The sequence below is a fragment of the Magnolia sinica genome, chromosome 1 (assembly GCF_029962835.1).
Source record: "Magnolia sinica isolate HGM2019 chromosome 1, MsV1, whole genome shotgun sequence".
Lineage (NCBI taxonomy): Eukaryota > Viridiplantae > Streptophyta > Magnoliopsida > Magnoliales > Magnoliaceae > Magnolia > Magnolia sinica.
In genome coordinates, this window is record NC_080573.1 from 109,130,037 (window position 1) to 109,151,076 (window position 21,040).

General features: G+C 39.6%; 1 protein-coding gene across 4 annotated transcripts in view; it reads left to right on the forward strand.

The window, feature by feature from the left end:
* Positions 1-21,040, forward strand: part of LOC131253608 (ribosome biogenesis protein YTM1-like) — a 90,960-nt gene that overhangs the window by 35,627 nt on the left and 34,293 nt on the right. For 3 of the 4 annotated variants that reach the window (XR_009175268.1, XR_009175264.1, XM_058254677.1), the window contains exons 3-5: positions 5,088-5,188; positions 15,215-15,317; positions 20,281-20,498. Coding sequence is in view for 2 of the 4 variants with exons in the window: in XM_058254677.1 (XP_058110660.1) it covers positions 5,088-5,188; positions 15,215-15,317; positions 20,281-20,498 (422 nt within the window). In the remaining 2 variants the exon portion in view is untranslated. Of the gene's footprint in view, positions 1-426; positions 1,072-5,087; positions 5,189-15,214; positions 15,318-20,280; positions 20,499-21,040 lie in introns of those variants that run through there. The other variant, XM_058254690.1, reaches the window with a different exon arrangement.

The window sequence follows — 21,040 nt, forward strand, 5'->3', positions numbered from 1 at the left end:
TTTCACCACCTATGGATAGTCAAACCCTTGACCGGGTGTTGAAACTCCTGAAAGTCTACCACCTGAGCAAGAGTAAGGATCCTTCTCATGTTATCTTTTTGAGTATTAGGGGGCTTTTATGGCCGGTAGATAGATCTTAGATAGTGCTCTTATCGCCCACGAATGTATTGATTCTAAACACAAGGGCAAGGATGAGGGTTTGGTGTGCAAGCCGGATCTTGAGAAGGCATACAATCACGTCAACTAGGACTTCCTCGACTACATGTTGGAGAGGTTGGATTTTGGTGTCAAGTGGAGGGGATGGATCAAGGCCTGCTTCCAATCAACGTCTTTTTTTGTGTTGGTTAATGGTGCGCCGAAAGGTTTTTTCAAAGCCTCTCATGGCCTAAGACAGGGAGATCCTCTACTGTCATATTTATTCATGATGGTGTGAGAATATCGTGTATGAGTTGTCATGGCTTATCATTAGTTATAATATATCATGTATAGAGAAGCTCTGAATAGGCTTCCTTGTATAGACTTGTAGAGTGGTTATTTAAACCCAACTTTGGGTTGAAGCAACACAGAAAAACTCAAAGAGAATTCTTCTCCAAATTCTTGAGTTATCATGGTATCAAAGCCATTTTTCGACCTGGGCCACTGATCTGATTTTCGACGATCAGATCTAGCTGCATAAGCCCAGAGCATACATTGACTTCTAGTGTTTCAACAGTCATCATCCCCCTACTTGGAACATCTCAAATTTGACGATCTAGATCCATTCATCACCGGAAAACACCATCCGATCTGAAGATTCAAATCCTCGTCCCGTTCTTCTTCTCCAAATATGGCAGGGTCAACCGCATGAACATCTCGATCCGGCATACCCATTTCTAAGTACTCCGACAAAACCCATCAGCCGCACGTTCATTACCGCAGCAGAGCATACTGCTGCATTACCAACCCTTTTTCCCATCCAGCATGGATTGTTGTCCGCCTCGATTGTCCAGCGGTCAACTCAGCTGTTGCACGCACTACATCTGCTCGCCAGATCTGGTCCTGCACACGTCTCTGCATCACCAGAAATCAGCGGTATTCCTTTTTCCCATCCAGCAAGGATCGCTGGTCCAGCGGTTAACTCAGTCGTTGCACGCACTACCTCTGCTTGCCAGATCTGGTCCTGCACTCGTCTCTGCATCACCAGAAATCAGCGGTACACTTCTTCTCCGTGGTTTTTTTTAAAATTTTTTAAAATTTTTTTTATGGCATCCATGAATCCTTCTGATAGGATCGAAACTATCCATGTTAAGTTGGATGGGAAAATTTTTTCTTTGGCTATTTAAACCCAACTTTGGGTTGAAGCAATACAGGAAAAACTCAAAGAGAATTCTTCTCCAAATTCTTGAGTGATCAGATGGTTGGTGAAGCCCTGAGCGGCATGCTATCGAGAGGGGATGGAAATGGTTTATTTTCAGGCTTTCATATGGTAGGGATCGAGAATCAGATCACTCACCTTCAATATGCAGATGAGACGCTGCTTTTCTGTGAAGCGGAGTCAGTGGATAACCTAAGAAAAATTCTGGTGTGTTTCAAGGTAGTGTCAGGATTAAAGATTAACGTGGCGAAGTCCGAAATGCTTGGAGTGCATGTGGCAGGGGAGGAGTTTAATTGTTTCACTGTCATTGTTTGGTGCAAAGCTGGTGCCTTTCCTTCCTCCTATTTGGGGCTCCCTTTCTGTATAGGAAAATCGGTGAAACATTTGTGGAATAAGGTCATCGAAAGAATCAAGCGGAAGCTTACTTCGTGGAAGTGACACAGTTTATCTTTGGGAGGCCGGTTGACGATGTTGAAATCAACTTTCTCCAATATGCCTGTTTGCTTCTTATCGTTATTTAAATGCCCTAAGTTGGTGTTGGACAGGCTGGATAAGTTGAGGAGAAATTTTCTTTGGTCGGGAGCTAGTGATAAGAGAAAGTTCCATCTTCTAAAGTGGAAGGAAGTGTGCAAGCCGGTCCATGAGGGAGGAGCGGGTTTAGAGCAATTGGAGGCCATGAACACTGCGTTGCTTGGGAAGTGGATTTGGCGTTTTGGTGAGAATGGAGGTTGTGGAGAGAGGTGGTTGCGGGTAAGTATAACACGTAGGAAGGTGGGTGGTTCGTGAGAAAGGCTTCCCTCTATAGGGCGTCCACAATCTAGAAATTGATAGTAGGGATGGAGCACATGGTTAGGCGTGGGATTTCTTTCAAAGTGGGTAGCGACAACTGCATTCAGTTTTGGATCGACCCTTGGGTAAGCGGCCGGTCTCTCCATGCCCCATTCCCGAGGATTGCCCTTCTAACTGCTGACATATTTGTTTTGGTGGCTGATTGTTTTTCCCTAGTTGAGGGAACGGTCATTTGGTCCCCGCCATGCCGTAGGGATCTGTCAGAAGAAGAAATTGATGAAGTGGCTTCGCTTTTGAACCTCCTCCCGAGATCAATGATGATGATCACATTTATTGGTCCAGGCACCAGTCGGGGAAGTTTCCGGTGAAGTCTGTCTATGAGCTTATCATCGAGGCCCCTCCCGTCAGGCACTCCCTTGCCATATCATTTTTGGTTTTCTGGTGCTCCCCCTAGGGTGGTGGCCTGTGTGGCTTTTGGGGTGGGGAAGGATTCTCACTATAGACAATTTGCAGAAAAAGATCTCGTCTTCCCTAATATTTGTCTCATGTGTATGGAAAATGAGGAGTCGGTCGATCATCTATTTATTCATTGCCCTTTTGCCTGCCAAGGTTGGAATCACTTCCTCAACGGGATGCAAATGGCTTGGGTTATGCCAAACTCCGTGAATGATGTTATTTGGGCATGGCATGGTGGTGGAGATGCCAGCTCCAAGAAGGGAACTTGGAGATTGCTCCTTATGGCAATTTTTTGGGTCCTATGGGGAGCCCGTAATGGGGTGCTATTTTGATAACAAGGAGGTGGGCTTGGGAGAGGTCATTTGTAGAGTGAAAAGTCTAGTTTGTACTTGGGCGGCTTATGCTTAGGCTGCCTTGGGCAGTCTTCTTTTCTGTTTTGTTTTGGGGGTTGTATTCTTTGTCCGTTTGGGGGGCATTTTAATAAAATATCGTTATCTCTAAAAAAAAAGATAATTGAATTGGCCGATGGCACAATTGAAGAACACAAAGATGACCATGGCACAGGGAATGAAATGTATCAAAATGTTCATGTTAGAGGTTGCTCGGCTTGTGGGGATAATGTTTGGTGATAGGCAAGATGACTACGTGGCCCTGTTTGAGTTTGTAAAACAGCAGGGAAGGCTGCCGATGTAGCAGGAAGCGTTTGATCTTAATTTGATAAGCGACAAACATATAGTGGGTGTAGATCTGGATAATTAGTCTGTGGTCGGTCCGTTTGAGAGGGCCCCACAAGTGGGTTGTGTGGGATCAACAAGCAATCAATGAAGATGCTAAGTTGGAGTATGAGGGGGTTGGGGTGCTCGCAAAAGCATGGCTAGATTAAAGATTTGCATGAAAGATACAAGTTGTGGTGTTCTAGGAAACTAAGATTCAGGAAATGGATCAAGGTGTGGTAAATTCACCATGGAGGGGCCAAAATAAAAATTGGGAAGCACTAGAGGCTATGAGATCAGCAAGAGGCATTCTATTGATTTGGGACACAAATTTGTCGTGTAGAGAGGACTCTTGGAAGGGGAAGTATTCAGTATCTATACTGCTTAAATAGACATCCTAAGATTTCCGATGGGTATCATCAGTGGTTTATGGGCCTTGTCGGTTGAGATTCTGTTCAGAAATTTGTAAGGAACTGGATACAGTTAGGAATAGATGGACCTTCGCATGGTGTGTAGGCAGTGATTTCAACGTAGTCAGATTTGCTCATGAAAAATCAAACGGGGGTCGGATGACCACAAGTATGCGGAATTTTTCAGAATGGATCCTCAGGCATGGGATGGTAGATATACCAATGGGCGAAGTTAAATTTACATGGTCAGACCCTAAGGACTGCAAATTTCATTGTAATCTTCTTTCCAGCATACAAAAAAAAGCATGTAAGTATGCATGAATTCTGCAAACGTACAAGTACGCATGGATTATGCCTGTTAAGCGATCCATACTTCAATCTTTTGACCTCAGGGTTTAGTTTTTAGGGTTTAGGGTTGGATGACCACTAGTATGCGGAATTTTTTTAGAATGGATCCTCAGGCATGGGATGGTAGATTTACCAATGGGCGAAGTTAAATTTACATGGTCAAACAGTTAAAGACTTGATGACCTATGTTGAGAGGATATGGTCCTTGATAGAGTGGAATGACGGAATAGGATTCATGTAAACCCAATTATCAGGGATAATGATTAGATGATGGTGATCATATAAATTAATGGTCGCCCGAGAATTGGCATCCTTTAAAAAGGAAAAAAATCATCTGAGAACTAAGTGCGTACAAGAGCCCTCGTGTTGTTGAAATCTACTCCAACCATCGATGCATCACATCATGTCAGGGCTAGGGCTCGAAAATCAGCCAATTCATTATTTAGGTGGGCCACACAAAAAAAGGGAAACGGTTGGGAGGGCTGCACGACTTCTTAGGTGATCCTTTAATATTTAGAAGCATTGAAACTTATTTGTTTGTTTGTTTTTTTTTTTTTTTCTTTTCCTTTTTTATTTTGCATGGTAACTTGTTTGGTTAGTTGATTTAAGTTTCTCGAAACTAGGGCTTATTCATATTTATTTCTATTCTTAATTTTTTCTTCTTTAGTTCTCTTCCCTTTTCTTCTTTAGTTCTCTTCCTTCTCATGCTATTTTTTCCTTGCTTTCACCTATGGAAGGCATCAATAAGACCGTGCTTTTATGCCTTCGTAATTTTCATGGCTGTATTACTGTGCTTAAAAAAATTTGCTCTTGTTTGACATACACGGAGTTTACTGAAATGCTTCTATGCCTCAATATGCATGTCTGAATGCTTTAATCTATTTACTTTCTTTGTTTTTTATTACTAGGGTTCATTTGTATTCCTAATGGAGGATTCTTTTTTCTGTTGACAATTATGCCTTAATATGCATGTCTGAATGCTTTAATCTATTTGCTTTCTTTGGTTTTAATTACTAGGGTTCATCTGTATTCCTAATGGAGGATGCTTTTTCTGGTGACAAATTTCCTTCGGAAGGAAAAATGCAATGGGCTCACAATGCAAGAATCACATGTATGAGGTGAGATTTGCATACCAATTCTCATCCCATCACCTATCATGGAAACATTGATCTGTCATTCTTTCTGTGTTCTTACATTATTGTATTTCCTTTCATCACTTAATAAGTGCATGATCCATAGGATGTTTGCTTGTTGTGCTTTCATGGATCTAATAGCGGCGAAAATTTTCAGGAACTACCAAGATCTTCATGCTTTTCTTGGTTTTTGTTTTGGTCATATCTCTAGCATGTTAACATATTGTATTGTTCACTTTGTTACTGATGCACCACAATCATTGTTTTATGTTTTAGTATCTCACTATGCATCACATCCTTGGGATATGGAAAGATCACGATAAAAATTGGGAGATATTGCAGCGTTGTGGGGTGTATCATAGTCTAAGGAAACATGGGGAGAACTTTAATGAAAATAATGAAATTCTTCAATGAAAATTCAGGAGATGTTAAAAGGCAGAATTACACACTTAGAACACAAAACATCACAAAAACAACCATCCACCATCCATAATAGTTTTCCATTGTTTAGGATACAAAACTATATGTTGTTGGCCACAAGTGATGCAATTATATCCAAAATGAGCTCCACCTAGCAACAATACTATGCCTAGCTCATGAGTTAATTATACCAGCCTTGTACTCTCTGACATATCTCTGGCACTCATCCCCACCAAACTACACCAATATGCCTGTCAATGGATACTGCGTAGACACCTTAATTGTCACCATTGGTTGTAGCTAGGTACCTTCCCTTATTCGTATCCTGGATACATTTACCTATAGTCGCATCCCCGTCCTATAAATGTGTACTCCTGACCTTACCCATTACCGGATGATTGCGAGTGTGTCATAGCTGCTTGAGTTGCTCACGACATAGCCACATGAGCCGTTCTGTAGTGTGACATGGAAGTGGAGCTCCCCTACCCATCACCATCATAACCTAATGCTCCATGCAATAGCCTCATCCCATCATAGTTGTTTCCGACAACGCGAGAACTAAGGGTGGTAATGGACCGGTAGCCTGGGACCGGTAGCCTGGCCTAACCTTGTAGGGCTTAGGCTTGGCCTCCTAAACATGTCCCAAAGTTCGGGCGCTTGTCCTAGACACATGCATACTCCTGACCTTACCCATTTATAGATTATTGCGAGCGTGTGTCATAGTTGCTTGAGTTGCCCATGACATGGCCACATGAGCCATTATGGAATGAGACACGGAAGTGGAGCTCCCCTAGACCCCTACCCATACCATCATGACCTTATGCTCCAAGCAATAGCCTCATCCCATCATAGTTGTTTATGACAGTGTGAGAACTATGGGTGGTAATGGACCGATAACTTGGCCCGACCTTATAAGGCTTGGGCTCGGAACACTAAACATGTCGCAAAGTTCGGCCTGGGCTTGAAATCTAGGTCCGATTCTTGGTTGATTACGGTCCAATGTAATGGCCCTGCAACAAAACAACCCTTTTTTCTAGAGAAGAAAAAAAGCGTACCTTCAATCGGAGAAAGTATTCTTCTTCTTCTTCTTCTTTGGCATATAGCCCATCCACAGAGTGGCCCACTAGTTCAACGGTCCTGATGACAAGAAATGTTTGCCACGTGTACGGTGAGGATGGCATTGAATAAGGAAGAGGGAAATGGCAAATGAGAGAGAGAGAGAGAGAGAGAGAGAGAGAGAGAGAGAGAGGAGGATAAACTTGGAGAAGTGTTGGAGGCGATGGTGATCAACTTGTTCCATCCACAATAAATGAGGAAGTTAAAGCCGTCAATTGAGAGAAGGCAGGAGAGTGGGCTCCTGTTGTGTACACTACACAGTGGCGTCACCTGCACTGATGTTCCCTTCTGAGACCACAAAAAAGCCCTCTTTGCTTCTCTCTCTCTCTCTCTCTCTCTCTTGCGTCTTTTTAGAGTAAAAAAATAGAAAAAACAACATGGCTTCACATGAGCCTAATTTTAAAAAGGGGACTTTTGATACTCTGGGGGAGTATGACACTTGATATATTTGCACTCAGAAAATTGTACCCATGGCATATATTAGCTAAAAAATAAACCAATTATGGGAACTGCTGTTGCTAAGTCGCAGTCCTGAAATCAAATTGTTTGAGGGATGTCAACCACTGATTTGCTAACACTCATTTGTTAAAATAGGACCACTGGATGCTTTTCATTCTTCACCATCCAATAAATGTCCATCGATTTGATAGTTTGATGAAATAAGCATAATTTCTAGCCAATTGCATTAGTGGGATGAGTGCCATATATTGCAAGAATTTGGAGTTGATTTAGGGCACTGAGTGGTCCCGCCAAATTGGCGAAACTATTTATCCAAATTTAATTTTAATTTTTTCTTAGAATTTCTTGGAGAGAATGATGTTAAATCCATAGGGATATGCATTAATGGGATGAGCGTTGTAGATTGCATGAATTTGGGGCCGATTTGCCTCTAAATTAGCGAGACAACAACACTATTCATCCGAATTTAGTTTTTAATTTTCCTTATAAATACTTGGGGGGAATGGTGTTAAATGCTTAGGGATATACATTAGTGGGATGAGTGCCATAGACCATAGTCAATTTGGGGGCATTTGAGTGGTCCCCTAAATCAATGATGTTATTCGTCTGAATTTATTCTCAATTAAAGTTTCACGGGGGAATGATGTCAAATGCTTAGGGATGTGCATTAGTGGGGTGAGTGTTGATAACGCCTAAATATTGTATATTTATCCCCTACATTGCATTGTTTTCCTTTGCATTCAAGTGTTAAATTGATCTAACTGGATACGTTTTCAACATGCATGATGATTTCAAAGTCTAAAGTGAATTTGTGCTTAAAACGATAAATTAAAGCTAAAAAAAAAATCAGTACGGAAGAATTGAAGAATTGGAGGATGGATTTGAAGACTTGAAGATCCAAAGATTAAGGAAAACAAGTACCAAAAGTGAGGAAATCGATCGAAGAACAAGTGCACCCAAAAGTGAAAAAGTCAAGAAAAAGAAGTCCTAAGATTTCAGGGCAAAAAAGATAAAGTTTTGAAATTGCAGGGTCAAATAGACAAATCCTGTTAATCAATTGATAGAGCCACCGATTGATCGACAGTTAACAGAATTTTGAAATTTGGTCACTGGAAGTTATTGGGATCCATCGGTCGATCGATCAAATGCATCGATTGACGGTGGCGGTGACTGTGCAAGTTCGTAATTTTTAAAGGGCAGTACAAAAGTGTTGAAATCTAGTATATTTAAATGGTTGTTTTAGACGTTCCTAAGCATCTTCTAGGATTTGGGGAGAAAGAGAGCTTGGATGGAGCGCCGACAATGCTCTTCCGCTTCGACTTCTTCACGGGTTTTAGTAGATCTTTTTGTTTTTCTTTTGTTGAAGAGTTAGCTATGTCTAGCTTATCTCCTACCTAAGGCTAAGGGGTGAAGCTTTCTAGTTTATTTCAATGTTTTAGTTTGATTTATACTTTTGAATTTAATGATGATAATTAATTGAAATAGATTTGAATTTCATTTAAAGCTTTTGTGTTGTTTCATTTTTTGATTCATTGTCAACTCCGATTACTTTGGATGCTTGGAAGTGCAATTGCAATGCTTGTTTAGAGAAGGAATCAATCTGTAAAATTTCTTCTATTGTAGACTTTGTGATGTAGGACTGATGCATGAACTCAAATATAGTGTGGGATCAATCAGTAAAGTTAACTTAATTAATAAAAAAGCACAAAATTGCTATCATCATCACAAATACCAAAATCCCAAGAGAAGATCATGCATAATTCTAGCCTAGGTTACCAAGCATCATCCTACAAGACCATTAAATAAGGGGAACTATGATCTAATGGATGTAGGGACATTCAAATAGCATAGGGTAAAACTTATTTCAAAGGAGAAGATCTAATACTACTTAGGGTGAAATTAGGGTTTAGGAAAATTGGGTAGAGGGGTTAAAGGATTTAGGTACTAGGATAAGCGAATTAGGGTTTCGGATGGAGGGAATGTAAGGATTTTGGTTTAATTGAAGAATGTGAAGAACTAGGTCTTGATAATTTGCAAAAATAGGAAAATTTGAGATTTATAGGTTTAGGGTTGGGGTTTGAAAAGAGAGTAGGGTTTGATGCAAGGGTAGTGGAAAGCCAAAGGGACAAGAGTGTGGGCGTACGGCCAACCCGATGGGTTCACACGTGTGGCTGTACGGTCACACATGTGGGTTAGTTTTGTGAGGTTTTGGGTCCTTAGGGTTTGGCTTGTCTATAGATATATAAGGAATAAGGATAGGAGGAATGGTGGTGACTTGGGATGGAAAAGATTGAATAACTTGGAGAATACCTCAATGGTTGATGAAGGGATGAGAATGTGGGGGATAGATGGAGGCCTCGCACATCCGTTGATGAAGATTAGCTTCGCACCAATCTTCTTTCAAATTTACATGAAAGTCACTTTGAAACCACATGAAGATGGGAGAAGCAAGCAAGGAGCTCTCTCTCTCTCTCTCTCTCTCTCTCTCTCTCTCTCTTTCAGAAACCAATTGAAGAGAGGTCACACCCCCCCCTTTATAGCTTTAAGAACTTTTCAAAATTACAATTTCAACCTTGTCTTATGACTCTAGTCTAATGAACAATCAACTAAAATCACTCATAAGGTGTCCAAACATAAAGTAATCATGAACTAAATCCTAAAAGATAATAATGTCGATGAAGACGATTCGCGATCAATGGCCCGATCATGTGATCCATGCGATCCAACGGCCCGATTGTCACGTTTCTCGAATCCGACGGTCCAAATCACTCCCTAAAGCAGCCCATGTTCATTTTCCTAGTGTGGGGTCTTCCAGATGCTCGCCCATGCACATGAGGTCTTCAACATGATCACGGGTACTCGCCTAGCCACAGAGAAATCAGTGCGGCTTGCCTCCTCTGATACGTACGTAAAGGTGTACGTGAAATGATGTCCTCATCCCTCCGGGCACAATAGATGCTTTGAGTTCCCATTGATGTCGAGTGCTTCATGAGAGAATCATTCAATTGAAATCATACCTAAAAGTAGAGGTGGGCATCGAGTCGAGTCGGACCAGATTGGGTCCAACTCAACTCGGTTCGTAATTTTCAGTGCATTGACCCAAACTCGATCCGATCCGGGACCGAGTTCGGGTCATCTAACTCGATCCGATCCGAAGCAATGCTGGCCTAATCCAAACCAAGTCCTACTCGGTCAGGGAAGCCGAGTCGGATCGGATTGGGTACCATTCCCATCTTAATCCACTTGTGATTACTCTTCATTTGAGGGGCCGATACGTGGCGGATATCCGGGCTTACGTCATACGTTTTAGACATCCAGGCCATTCATCGGGTAGGACGCACTGTGAATATTCTATATGCCAAAAACCATGGGTTTTCACTCATCCATGGAATTTTCTGACCGTTCGAATTTCAAAATAAAACCTTTAGCTTCTTGGTTAGATGACAAAATTAAAAAAAAATTAAAATGGAACCTACGGTACCTACCTGATTAATGGAGGAGGATGAACGGTGATGATGGGTGCCGGGTTGCTGAGTGGCCGGATTGAGATGGGTGGGTGTGGCGCCTCTTGTTCGGGTAGAGAAAAAGAAGGGAGGGATTATGGTTTCGTTCGGGTGAAGTGGGTGGTAAAAAAGTGAAAATAAAAAAGTAAATATTACTTACATAGTACTCGACCGGATCAGATCCATTCGGATCGAATCGGTCCAGATTGGCTACTGATCCGAACTCGACTCGATCTACGTTCGGATCTGAGTGGGCCTACTCGAATTGACCTGATCCTGACCTTCGGTTCGGATCGGGTCGAATTTTGCCCAGCTCTACCTAGAAGTGAATCCCTGGATTCTTAGTGCTTTATTTTTATTGTTTTTACCCCTAACCTCTTCGCTGGATTAAAAACCTAGACAATCTGTTTAGACCTTTAGACTAGTTCGAGTTGTGTTCTCACATTACCTATGGATCGACCTCGGTCTCACCGAGTTGTTACTACATCACAACCCTACACTTGGGGTTGTCAACCCTTGGGTTCAATCAAGTGCCATAGCTTGAATGAATTTTGGGCGCAAAGGGTGGATATCATTCTTACCAAAGACTGGACCATTTGACCATCGTAAACATGTTCAAAACCATAAAAAGAATATATATGTGAAATTTTTTTAATATTTTAAATTGTTCCTGTATTTTTATTTTTATTTTTTTGGAAAAAAATTTGATCGTTATAGGGGTGTAACAGTTGTTATGCCTCTTGTAACAACCATTACGGTTTTCAGAGGCTGAGCCTTATGCCCACTGTTACTATTACGAAATACCTTGCTTGGCCTAGTTCATTTGTTTGGTCCAATCATTAAGTAGGCCACCATTATACAATATGAATGAATAGTTTAAAGACGCTTGTGAGCAGTTTTGATTTTACGTACATGTGTAGTTTAAATGCACTCTTGGACCAAGGATTATGTTTTGACGATCCAAATCATTTATACGAAGGGACTCGTCATGGATGGATGGGATACCCCTTAAGTTCTTTAGATCAGACTATTTTAACTCCTCGATCATTTCACTCTTTTCATTACCAAGCCAACCCTGTAGGGCCACGGCTAGGCTCGAGGCTTTTTTGTTATTATTATTATTTTTAACCTAGTTAGGGCAAGGTCTAGGGCTTAGAAGATTGGGGTTGAGATGGGCCAACCGTTATACAACCTTATCTTGGCTCATTGCCACCCTTGGCGAGAACTATTGCGTCAACTGCCCAAATGGTTTGGGTCCTGGTGTCGTGGTCAAAATCACTCTCCACAGTGAATGGGCTAAGAGACCTCTAACTTAGAATTTCTCTATGAACATCATTACCACTATTGTCACCCCCATTGTGGCCCCTTAACCATTGCCATTATCACCTTTGATGCCATCTCGGTTAGACAGGGGCATAGTTCATTTGCTCTCTTTTTAAATCGCTTAAGCCAATACACAATCCCCCATGTGTTCCGATTTTGTGATGGCACTTGCCTATAGATACCACGCCCTCGGTAAGACGTCAAAGCAATTATCTTGAGATCCCACTTCTTCCATCACCTTGTTGACATTGTTGCCCATGCTTGCTGCCTCTTTGGCCATCCTAGGATATCGATCCGCCTCGTTCAAGTCTGTTGGTTTAACCTACTTATAAAGTGTCCTCTTCATCCTTACCAATAATGAACGCTTCTCTAATAACCACTATCAGGTCCAAGAGGTTATGCTTTGGCTGTTTGCTTGCAGTTGCCTTATTTGCAGCTTCATGTTTACTGGCAGAAAATGAGCATTTAGAGCTTTGCATACTCCAACCCGCGTCTCTTATTTGTGTAGATCATGGAGAACATGCTCCATTTTTGCTTGCATGGCAATGACGAAACTATCTAGTCTAACATGCACTGCTGGTAGCTATATTGTTCCACAGTCACTCCTGTACAACAGCCACGGCTTGCTTGCCTATTTATCATGTATATTTGTTAGTTTAGTAAACAAGGTGCTTGGTCTTTATGTACACAATGATGCTATACACACATGGCATCATTGTCTCCCTTGATTCAATTGTAGTTTCAGCCAAAAATAAGCTTTGTGTCTTTAAACTTAGCAATTTGTTTAGTAGAACTAATTGTCAATCATTTATGTACTACTTGATAATGATATATGTTAGATAAAGACTCACAAATTAAAATAGAGTATGAAACACATTACGTCATTCATGATTTGAGGTTTCCCCTTTGACTTAAGAACTTGGCATAGACTTCATGCATGGCCTTTTTAACTTGATGGCATCGAGTTTGCCTATGCTAGTACTTGGGGTTCAAGAAATATGTTGAAATCCAATTAAAAAAATCAATTCCATGTAATAACCGATGCAACATATAGAAAAAAAAACTTACTAGCTGCATGAAGTTGGTTCCCAAGAGTCTTGTCCCATTGGTCATTGATAATCTTATGCATCCATTTACAGGGCTGGTGGGATGCAATCTTGATGGCCTCTTTTTGAGTATTTGTTGATGGCCTCTTTAATGAGCCATATCACTTGTAGATCGACCCCATTGGTGGCTGTCTGATGGTCCACCACACTTAGGGCTTTATAAATTGGCTCTAGAATGGCAACCAATCATGAATGTGATTCCAGAACGTGATCCTCTTTCCAGCACTAGTGGTATCCCAATCTGACCATATGCTTGCTAATGTTATCCAATGCAATGAAATTGTGGTGAATTATGTTGCTGTTAAACACACTATGCCAGTTTCACTCCTTTTTTTTATGGCATCTTTGACAACAACAAAAGGTGGTTGTAGTCTTGTAGATGAATTTCGTACTGTCCTCGCATTTTCAATCACCCTCCCAACAACTGGCCTCTCCCCTATTGCCTAGAGCATTATTAAATTAATACAATGAGCAGTGAAAAGGGTTTAGTAATTGTTTTGAAAGCCTAATTGGACTGTTAAAGAGGATTGGAAATGTAAAATGAAAAATTGTAGGATTTTATAATCTTTTACACACAAATGTAGAAAATTTATGAAATAGTACTAGGAAAATCTAAAAAATAGGATATGATCAAATATTCAGTATTTTATCAATCTACATCATAGTTTGTAGATAATTGTAGAATATATTCCTACAACATATTGTTTGACATTATTTTAATAGAAATTAAGTTAAATACAGAAGTTAATCTAAAGTTTAAGTTGAAAAACTTGACTTTAAATTAAATATTGACAATATCAACAGGATGAGATGATTAGAAGTCTATTTTTTTACCCCAAAAAGTCTAAGATTGTTAAGGAATTTAAAAATGAAAAAGAAAAAGAAAAAGCTTTTCAAAATTATGTCAAATCATCAGTTTGAAGTATCATATAGATATATTATATAATTAAAATATCAGCTTACACCCAAAAAGTGGTTGAGATGGCTAAAGAATTGATTATCTCATGATACTTAATCCTAAAAGTGCTTAAAGGGGTCATCTGCAATCATATGAGAAGACGGTGAGTGTGTTTGTGTGTGTGGGAGTAGACGGTTTGGACCACTGACCCTTATTTAAATTGGATTTAGTATCTAGGAAACCTATCTAGTGTAGGATGTCTACAACTCTCCATTTGTGGAATAGTAATTTTCCTTTGTTACACACACACACACACACATAGAGTCATGCTCACGTGCGCACCTACGCTCGTGCACACCTTTGCACGTGTGTCATGGGCATCTAATCTGAACGGTCCATGTGATGTGGAATCCCATGAAACCCCAAGGGACAAATTTTCACCCTGATCTAGAATTCTGGTGGGCCATAGCAAAGAGAAATGCAAATCAAGGGAGGAAACTGTTTTCATTTTTCATGGCCCACCAAAGTTTTGGATCAAAGTAAAAATTGGGCCCGGGGGGTTTCATGAGGTGCTGCTTCATGTGGACCGTTCAGATTTGGGAGTCACATCACGTATGATGAGTTCTCAAAATTTGCAGTAGTTCCGTGCGAACTGGTGCACAGCTGAACATTCGGATATATATATATATATATATATATATATGTAATGATGATGCCATGCCTTTGGATTGCATTTTGTGCACTTGATTCAGTACCACCAAATTTCTAGGCTATGTTATTTTCCTCTTTTGGTAAAACCTACCTCTTTCTTTTAACATCATCATCATCATGTAAGCTTCATCCCAACTATTTGGGGTCAGCAACACAAATGCTGTTCCGCCCTTCCACTCTATAATGGGCCATATCCTTAGTGTAAATGGATCTTATTTGATTTTGAATCTTATTGTATAATTAGCTGATGTTGAATTGTCAGGAAAATCTCAATTCTTTAAATTTCAATCAAGTCCTTCATTACCCAGATATTAAATCGAGTTTAAGATGAAAAATAAAAACTTTGGATTAATTTTGGTTAGTCATATGGAGCCTTATGGTGTTGGATTACCATATCAGAATAAATACTTATGCATTACTTCTTCCTAAAATGCTTTGCTTTGTAAAGGTTAAGTTTTTGCAATTTTGTTTACAGACTTTTTTCCAATAAGGACACTTGGTTTCAAAGTGAGGCACAAAATAATGATAATGTTTTGGTAACCTCAAGCAGCGACTGGACCATTCGTTTATGGTGGAAGGTAATTTTGAGGTGAACTAAAATTTTATTATTGCCCTTTGAACTAGATTATTGCCCTTTGAACTAAATAAACCATCTTAAGTTTTTGTTGTGCACAGTTTGTGCAATTTATTCTTAGTTGATTGAATCTTTCAATAACATGCTTTCAGTTTATTGATCCTAACATCTGATGAGTTTATATGAACTTGTATTAGGACAAATGTATAATGATTGATAAGAATTGATATTAATATGGTTACTAACTCCATCGCAAAGATATGCACCCAAATATGCCCTATCGAGAGGCTTTTATTGATATGGGAACAAAGTACATTCCAAGTTGTGGTTGGCACAGGCCTTTAATTGTGTTCGCTAGGGAAAAACCCTTCATTAAAGGTAAAAAACCAGAGAGAACTAGCCCGGTACATGGTGCATAGTAGCATAATGCAAATTATCCACAAAATCCTAATGTATGGTCCCTCATCTTCAGAGTGTCCAGATCATTGATGAAATAAGAAAACCCATGATAGCCTTCGGGGTGTTTAGATGTCTCGTTTTGCCAGCTGGGCCTCGAGATACTAGCAAATGATGAGTATTAGATAGCCATGTAGCCTTGCCGAATGCTAGAGATGATGAAAAAACATCAAACTGCCTGTTAACACCTGCCATCTGGTGATAAGAGTCCTTAGTGCTTGGCTTAGGGAGTCAGGCGAGTCAGGCTAAGGAGAGAAATTGGTCTCAGAACATAGCGCCAACAGTGGCTAAGATTAGTACTTTGTGTTTGGTATATATGCTGTAATAGGTCTGTACCTGGGCGTAGAGCCCTGTGTCTTGGGACCTAGTGCCTGTCACTTTTTGGCCCTTGGGAGTGAATAGTCCCCTCAGATAACCTACCGTCCGATGATTGTCACTATCAGATCCCCCGGGGCGACAATCCTCCACTAGATCCAAAAGGGACCCTACTATAATGAGCAGAGGCCCAAAGCGAGTCCGCACACTTGTCTCCTGGCCTAACAATTGTGCTGTTTATTTGAGTAGAGCAATGGAAGTGGGTTTAAGGTGAGTGGAGGGAAGTAAGGTAAGGTTATGTGCTGTTTATTTCTTAGGCGAAGACTACATCTAACTAACTTCAGTCGAGCTGTTCTAATCTCATCGTTAGTTGTCAGTTTCCAGGCCTGACTCCCTTTGCTTGACAGCACGTTCTCGATAAACACTCTCCGTGCCAGATAACGGCTTCGAGAAGAGAGAATTGCCAGTGTCAGGACCCCAATCAGACAGACCTTCTAGCGGTCAGTAGCGGGTCACTAAGGCTTCCTTGGGAGGTCTAGTGCCTGGCACTAAGGCTTCCATGGGAGGTCTAGCACCTGACATAGAACATTTCCAGTGGGAGTGAGAGTTTTCAGACTAGTGAGGCTCACCTGAATGAGTGTTGGTGTTTAAAGTCTCGAAGTCAAAGAGTCATGCCCAAAGATCTTGCAAATGATGTGCTATGAGGTATGTATCCCACTACAAGTCTGTTACATGGTTATGGACACATGCTAGCATCTCAGTGGACAAAGAGGAAGTGCATTCCATAGAGGATGATCAAACTTCATTCAAGAACTTCCAACTGACGCAAGCAATTTTTGTACTAGTTAGTTTCAAAATTGGAATTCTCAACATACCTATATTTATATATGCATATAGAGGATGATCACATAATTTTGACACTACTGTAACTTCTAGTAGTGTCAACCTTTTTGGTGCTCTTTCCATTGCCTATGGCACCAATTTTCCATAACCAGGATTATTCACATATGTTGTCATTCTATCCATCTTCTTTTCATGGTTCCATCAACCAAAGAAGTAGAGGATGATCACATAATTTTGACACTACTGTAACTTCTAGTAGTGTCAACCTTTGTGGTGCTCTTTCCATTGCCTATGGCACCAATTTGCCATAACCAAATTGGATGAGTTCGATACAGTTGCCGTCTTTGGTTGATGGAACCATGAAAGGAAGATGGATAGAATGACAACATATGTGAATAATCCTGGCAACTAACACAATGGAAAGAGCAAATATGCTGAAGATAAGCAAGTCAAGTAACATATGCTATGACCCCATAAGAACTTTTATCCGAACATTGTAAGATATTGTGTATTTAGAGGTATGTGTTTGGCCATTATTGGGTGCTCTTGTAGTGCACTGTTAAATTTGTTTATGTCAGGGTTTTATTAATAAAAAGCTTAAGGAGAGAAAACCTAACATGATTCTCTATTTTGGTTTTCAAGTTAATGAAACATAATACATGTCATGTATCGGTTGGTTCCCTGCTATTTTGTGCAGCCAACCACCGAGCATGACCTTTCATATGTGTGGGTTCTTCGTCCTCAGCTTTTTTCCCAGACGGCTGCCCCTCAATGGCCCTACTTTGCTTGCTCTTCCTTTAGGGTGTGTATCTCATAGATCCACTGGGGTAAGTATTGGGTGAGATCGTTTTGGCATACAAGCAATGTTTGAAATATCGTAATTGTGTTATGTATCTCATCCTTGGGATACAGATACGTATCGGGTAATTTATCGCACTTTTTGGGAAACATGGGGAAACATTGGGAAAATGGTTGATTTTTTCAATGAAATTTTACCGATTGTTAAAAAAGACCTTAATACACACTTTTCAATCATAACATCTCAAAAAAGAAGTGCACATAATAGGTTTATTTTGTATAGGGTCCTAAGCTATGAGTTGTCAAACTAAATAATGCAACTATATTCAAATTGAATGCATAGCGTTTAGAGTGTGTGTGATGATCATTTCATCAAACACTCCTAAATACTTCAAAATTAGTCTTAATTGATAGTTGGTTGAAGGGAAATTTCGAAAAAAAAATGTATTTTAATATTTTTTAGTTAATTTTTAATTAAAAATAATTTTTATTTTCTGAAAATTAACAAGGACTTAACAAATCAGTAGATCAGCCCTCGTACATGCTTGATTTCATATTTGGAGTGCAATATTGCAAGCAATTTGGGAGAAATTGGGGAAAATTTGAATTTCCCAAGTTTCCCCAAATTGGACCACCTAATCCCAAATTTCAGATTTAGAGTGTACATGATGATCATTTCATCAAAGACTCCTAAATACTTTGAAATTAGTCTCAATTGACAGTTGGTTGAAGTAAAACTTCGAAAAAAACATGGAGAACATGAAGAACCAAATGATATCGAAATCAAAGCTCCAACTCTATGATTTTTCATGCAAACATGAAGAACTAATGGATTTGTAACCATTTGACACTAATTTAACATAGTTTCTTTCAACAAAAAAAAGGGATCGGAAATTGTAAATGCTCACTGGCAATGTTTTAAACATCGATGATATCGGCCGGTATATCCCACGATATATCTAATATCCCACCTGTGTGATATGAAACACATAGAGGTAGTGCCGATATATCCCATATGTTCGATCTAGTGAGCATTTTCAATTTCCGATCCTTTTTTTTTAGTTGAAATTAAATCAGTGTCAAATGGTTACAAATCCATTGGTTCTTCATGTTCTCCATGTTTTCTTCAAAATTTTCCTTTAACCAGCTGTCAATTGAGACTAATTGACATAGTTAGGAGTATTTGATAAAATGATCATCACATACATTCTAATTTCGAAATTTGAGTGTAGGTGGCCCGCTATGGGAAAAATTCAAAATTTTCCCAATTTCTCCTAAATTGCTCACAATGTTGCACTCCAAACATGAAATCAAGCATGTATGAGGGCTGATCTATTGATTTGTTAAGTTCTTCTCAATTTTCAAAAAATAAAAATCATTTTTAATTAAAAATTAATAAAATATTTAGAAGTTTCACTTCAACTAGCTGTCAATTGAGACTAATTTCAAAGTATTTAGGAGTGTTTGATGAAATGATCATCACATAAACTCTAAATGTTATGCATTCAATTTGAATATGGTTACATTAGTTCAGTCAGACAACACATAGCTTAGAACTCTATACAAAGAAAACCTAGTATGTGCACTTCTTTTTTGAGATGTTATGATTTAAAAGTGTGTATTAAGGTCGCTTTCAACAATCTCTGAAGTTTCATTGAAAAATTCAACCATTTTCCCAATGTTTCCTCATGTTTCTCAAAAAGTGTGATTAATTACCCGATACAAACGATATATCTCGTGCGATAACCGATACGTATCTATTTCCCAAGGATGCGATATGTAACATGATACCGATATTTCAAACATTGCTCACTTGATCGAACAAGTGGGATATATTGGCACTACTTGTGCGTTTTGTACCGCATAGGTGGGATACAAGATATATCGGCCGATATCATCAATATTTAAAACATTACATACAAGGGATATCAGTGTAACTCCCTTTGCATTGGCTAGTTCAAAGAGCACTGGTGAAGGAGGGAGGTTGATGTCTGGTAGGCAGCCTATTGTAGAACTTTTTGCCAATGTACCATTTTAAAAGCCAACCCCCATTTGCTAGGAGGAAGGTTAAGACGGTGGTGGTGGTGATAATCATGAACTGTACAATGAAATTACTTGCCTTATGTCCGGCATACATTCGTCTAAATTCTATAGGAAAAGTTTCAATGTGTTACATATTCCCGTAGTTGCATAGCTACATATCTATTGTTCCTCTGCGTTCAATGTACCGTACAATATTTCACTTAGTTTCGCAGCTAGAGATCTGTTGTTCCTGGGCACTTTACTGCTTTAGCTGTTACTGATTTACTGAAAGTTACTCATAAAAGACATCATTGTTTGATTGTGACCTAGCTGCGTTTGGGTATCTATCTTCATTTATCTGATACACTCTTCCATTATTAACTAATTAGAGGTTCAGATATGTCCTGATTCTTCCATAATCTTGTTCTGATTAATTTATTCTGGAAAATTTGTCTCTGGAATATGGTAGTAGCAGCAGTTGTGTGTATGGGAAGTTTTACCTCCATGATTTTGTTTGTCATGTTTACATGTAGGGCCGTTCCCAACGTTGTCTTAGGGGTCGCAATGGCCCAGTTACCACCCTCGCAGATAAGCTGCTTGGTGATTCTAGTGGAGAAGTACTAGCAAGTGGAGGACAAGATGGTACCGTTCGTCTCTGGTCCCTTGGCTCTAGCGGCAAGCGTGGAAAACGTGCTTTAAAAACTACACTTCATGGGCATGAGAAACCTGTAACATTGTTGTCAGTTCCTGGGTAAGCTTCTCTTTTACTTTCTTTTTAATAATAGTTTACTTCATTTTTGGTAGCCACCTTGTATTCAGTTTCGCCTATATTGAAGCTTCAATTTTCTTGTGTTTGTAAATTGAATTTCATAACTTTACTGAAGTGCATGGTCTTCTGCAAGAAAATTGGACAAAATAGCGTTGTAATCACTACCCATTGCATCAATATACTCTGTTCTTTTCCTACCCATTGCTGAAGTTGACTATTTATTGAGTGATAATGATTACAGTGACATAGGAGTCTCATGCCTGAAGTGTTGGATCTGAGTTTATGGTATCTTTTTTTTTTTAAAAATTTAATATACCCATAGCTTATTGGAGAAAATATTGAAAGAATGGAGTTGGCTGTATTGGTTTTGGTGCATGCTGTGATGAATTATGTTGGTTTTCCTTTCTTCTTTGGATACGAAATGTGGCTTATTGTCCTTTCTGCTGCAAAAATAATTCAACAAATGTCTTTATTCTTTACAACATTTGAGGTATATATTAAGATACAACATGTTTCCAGATGAA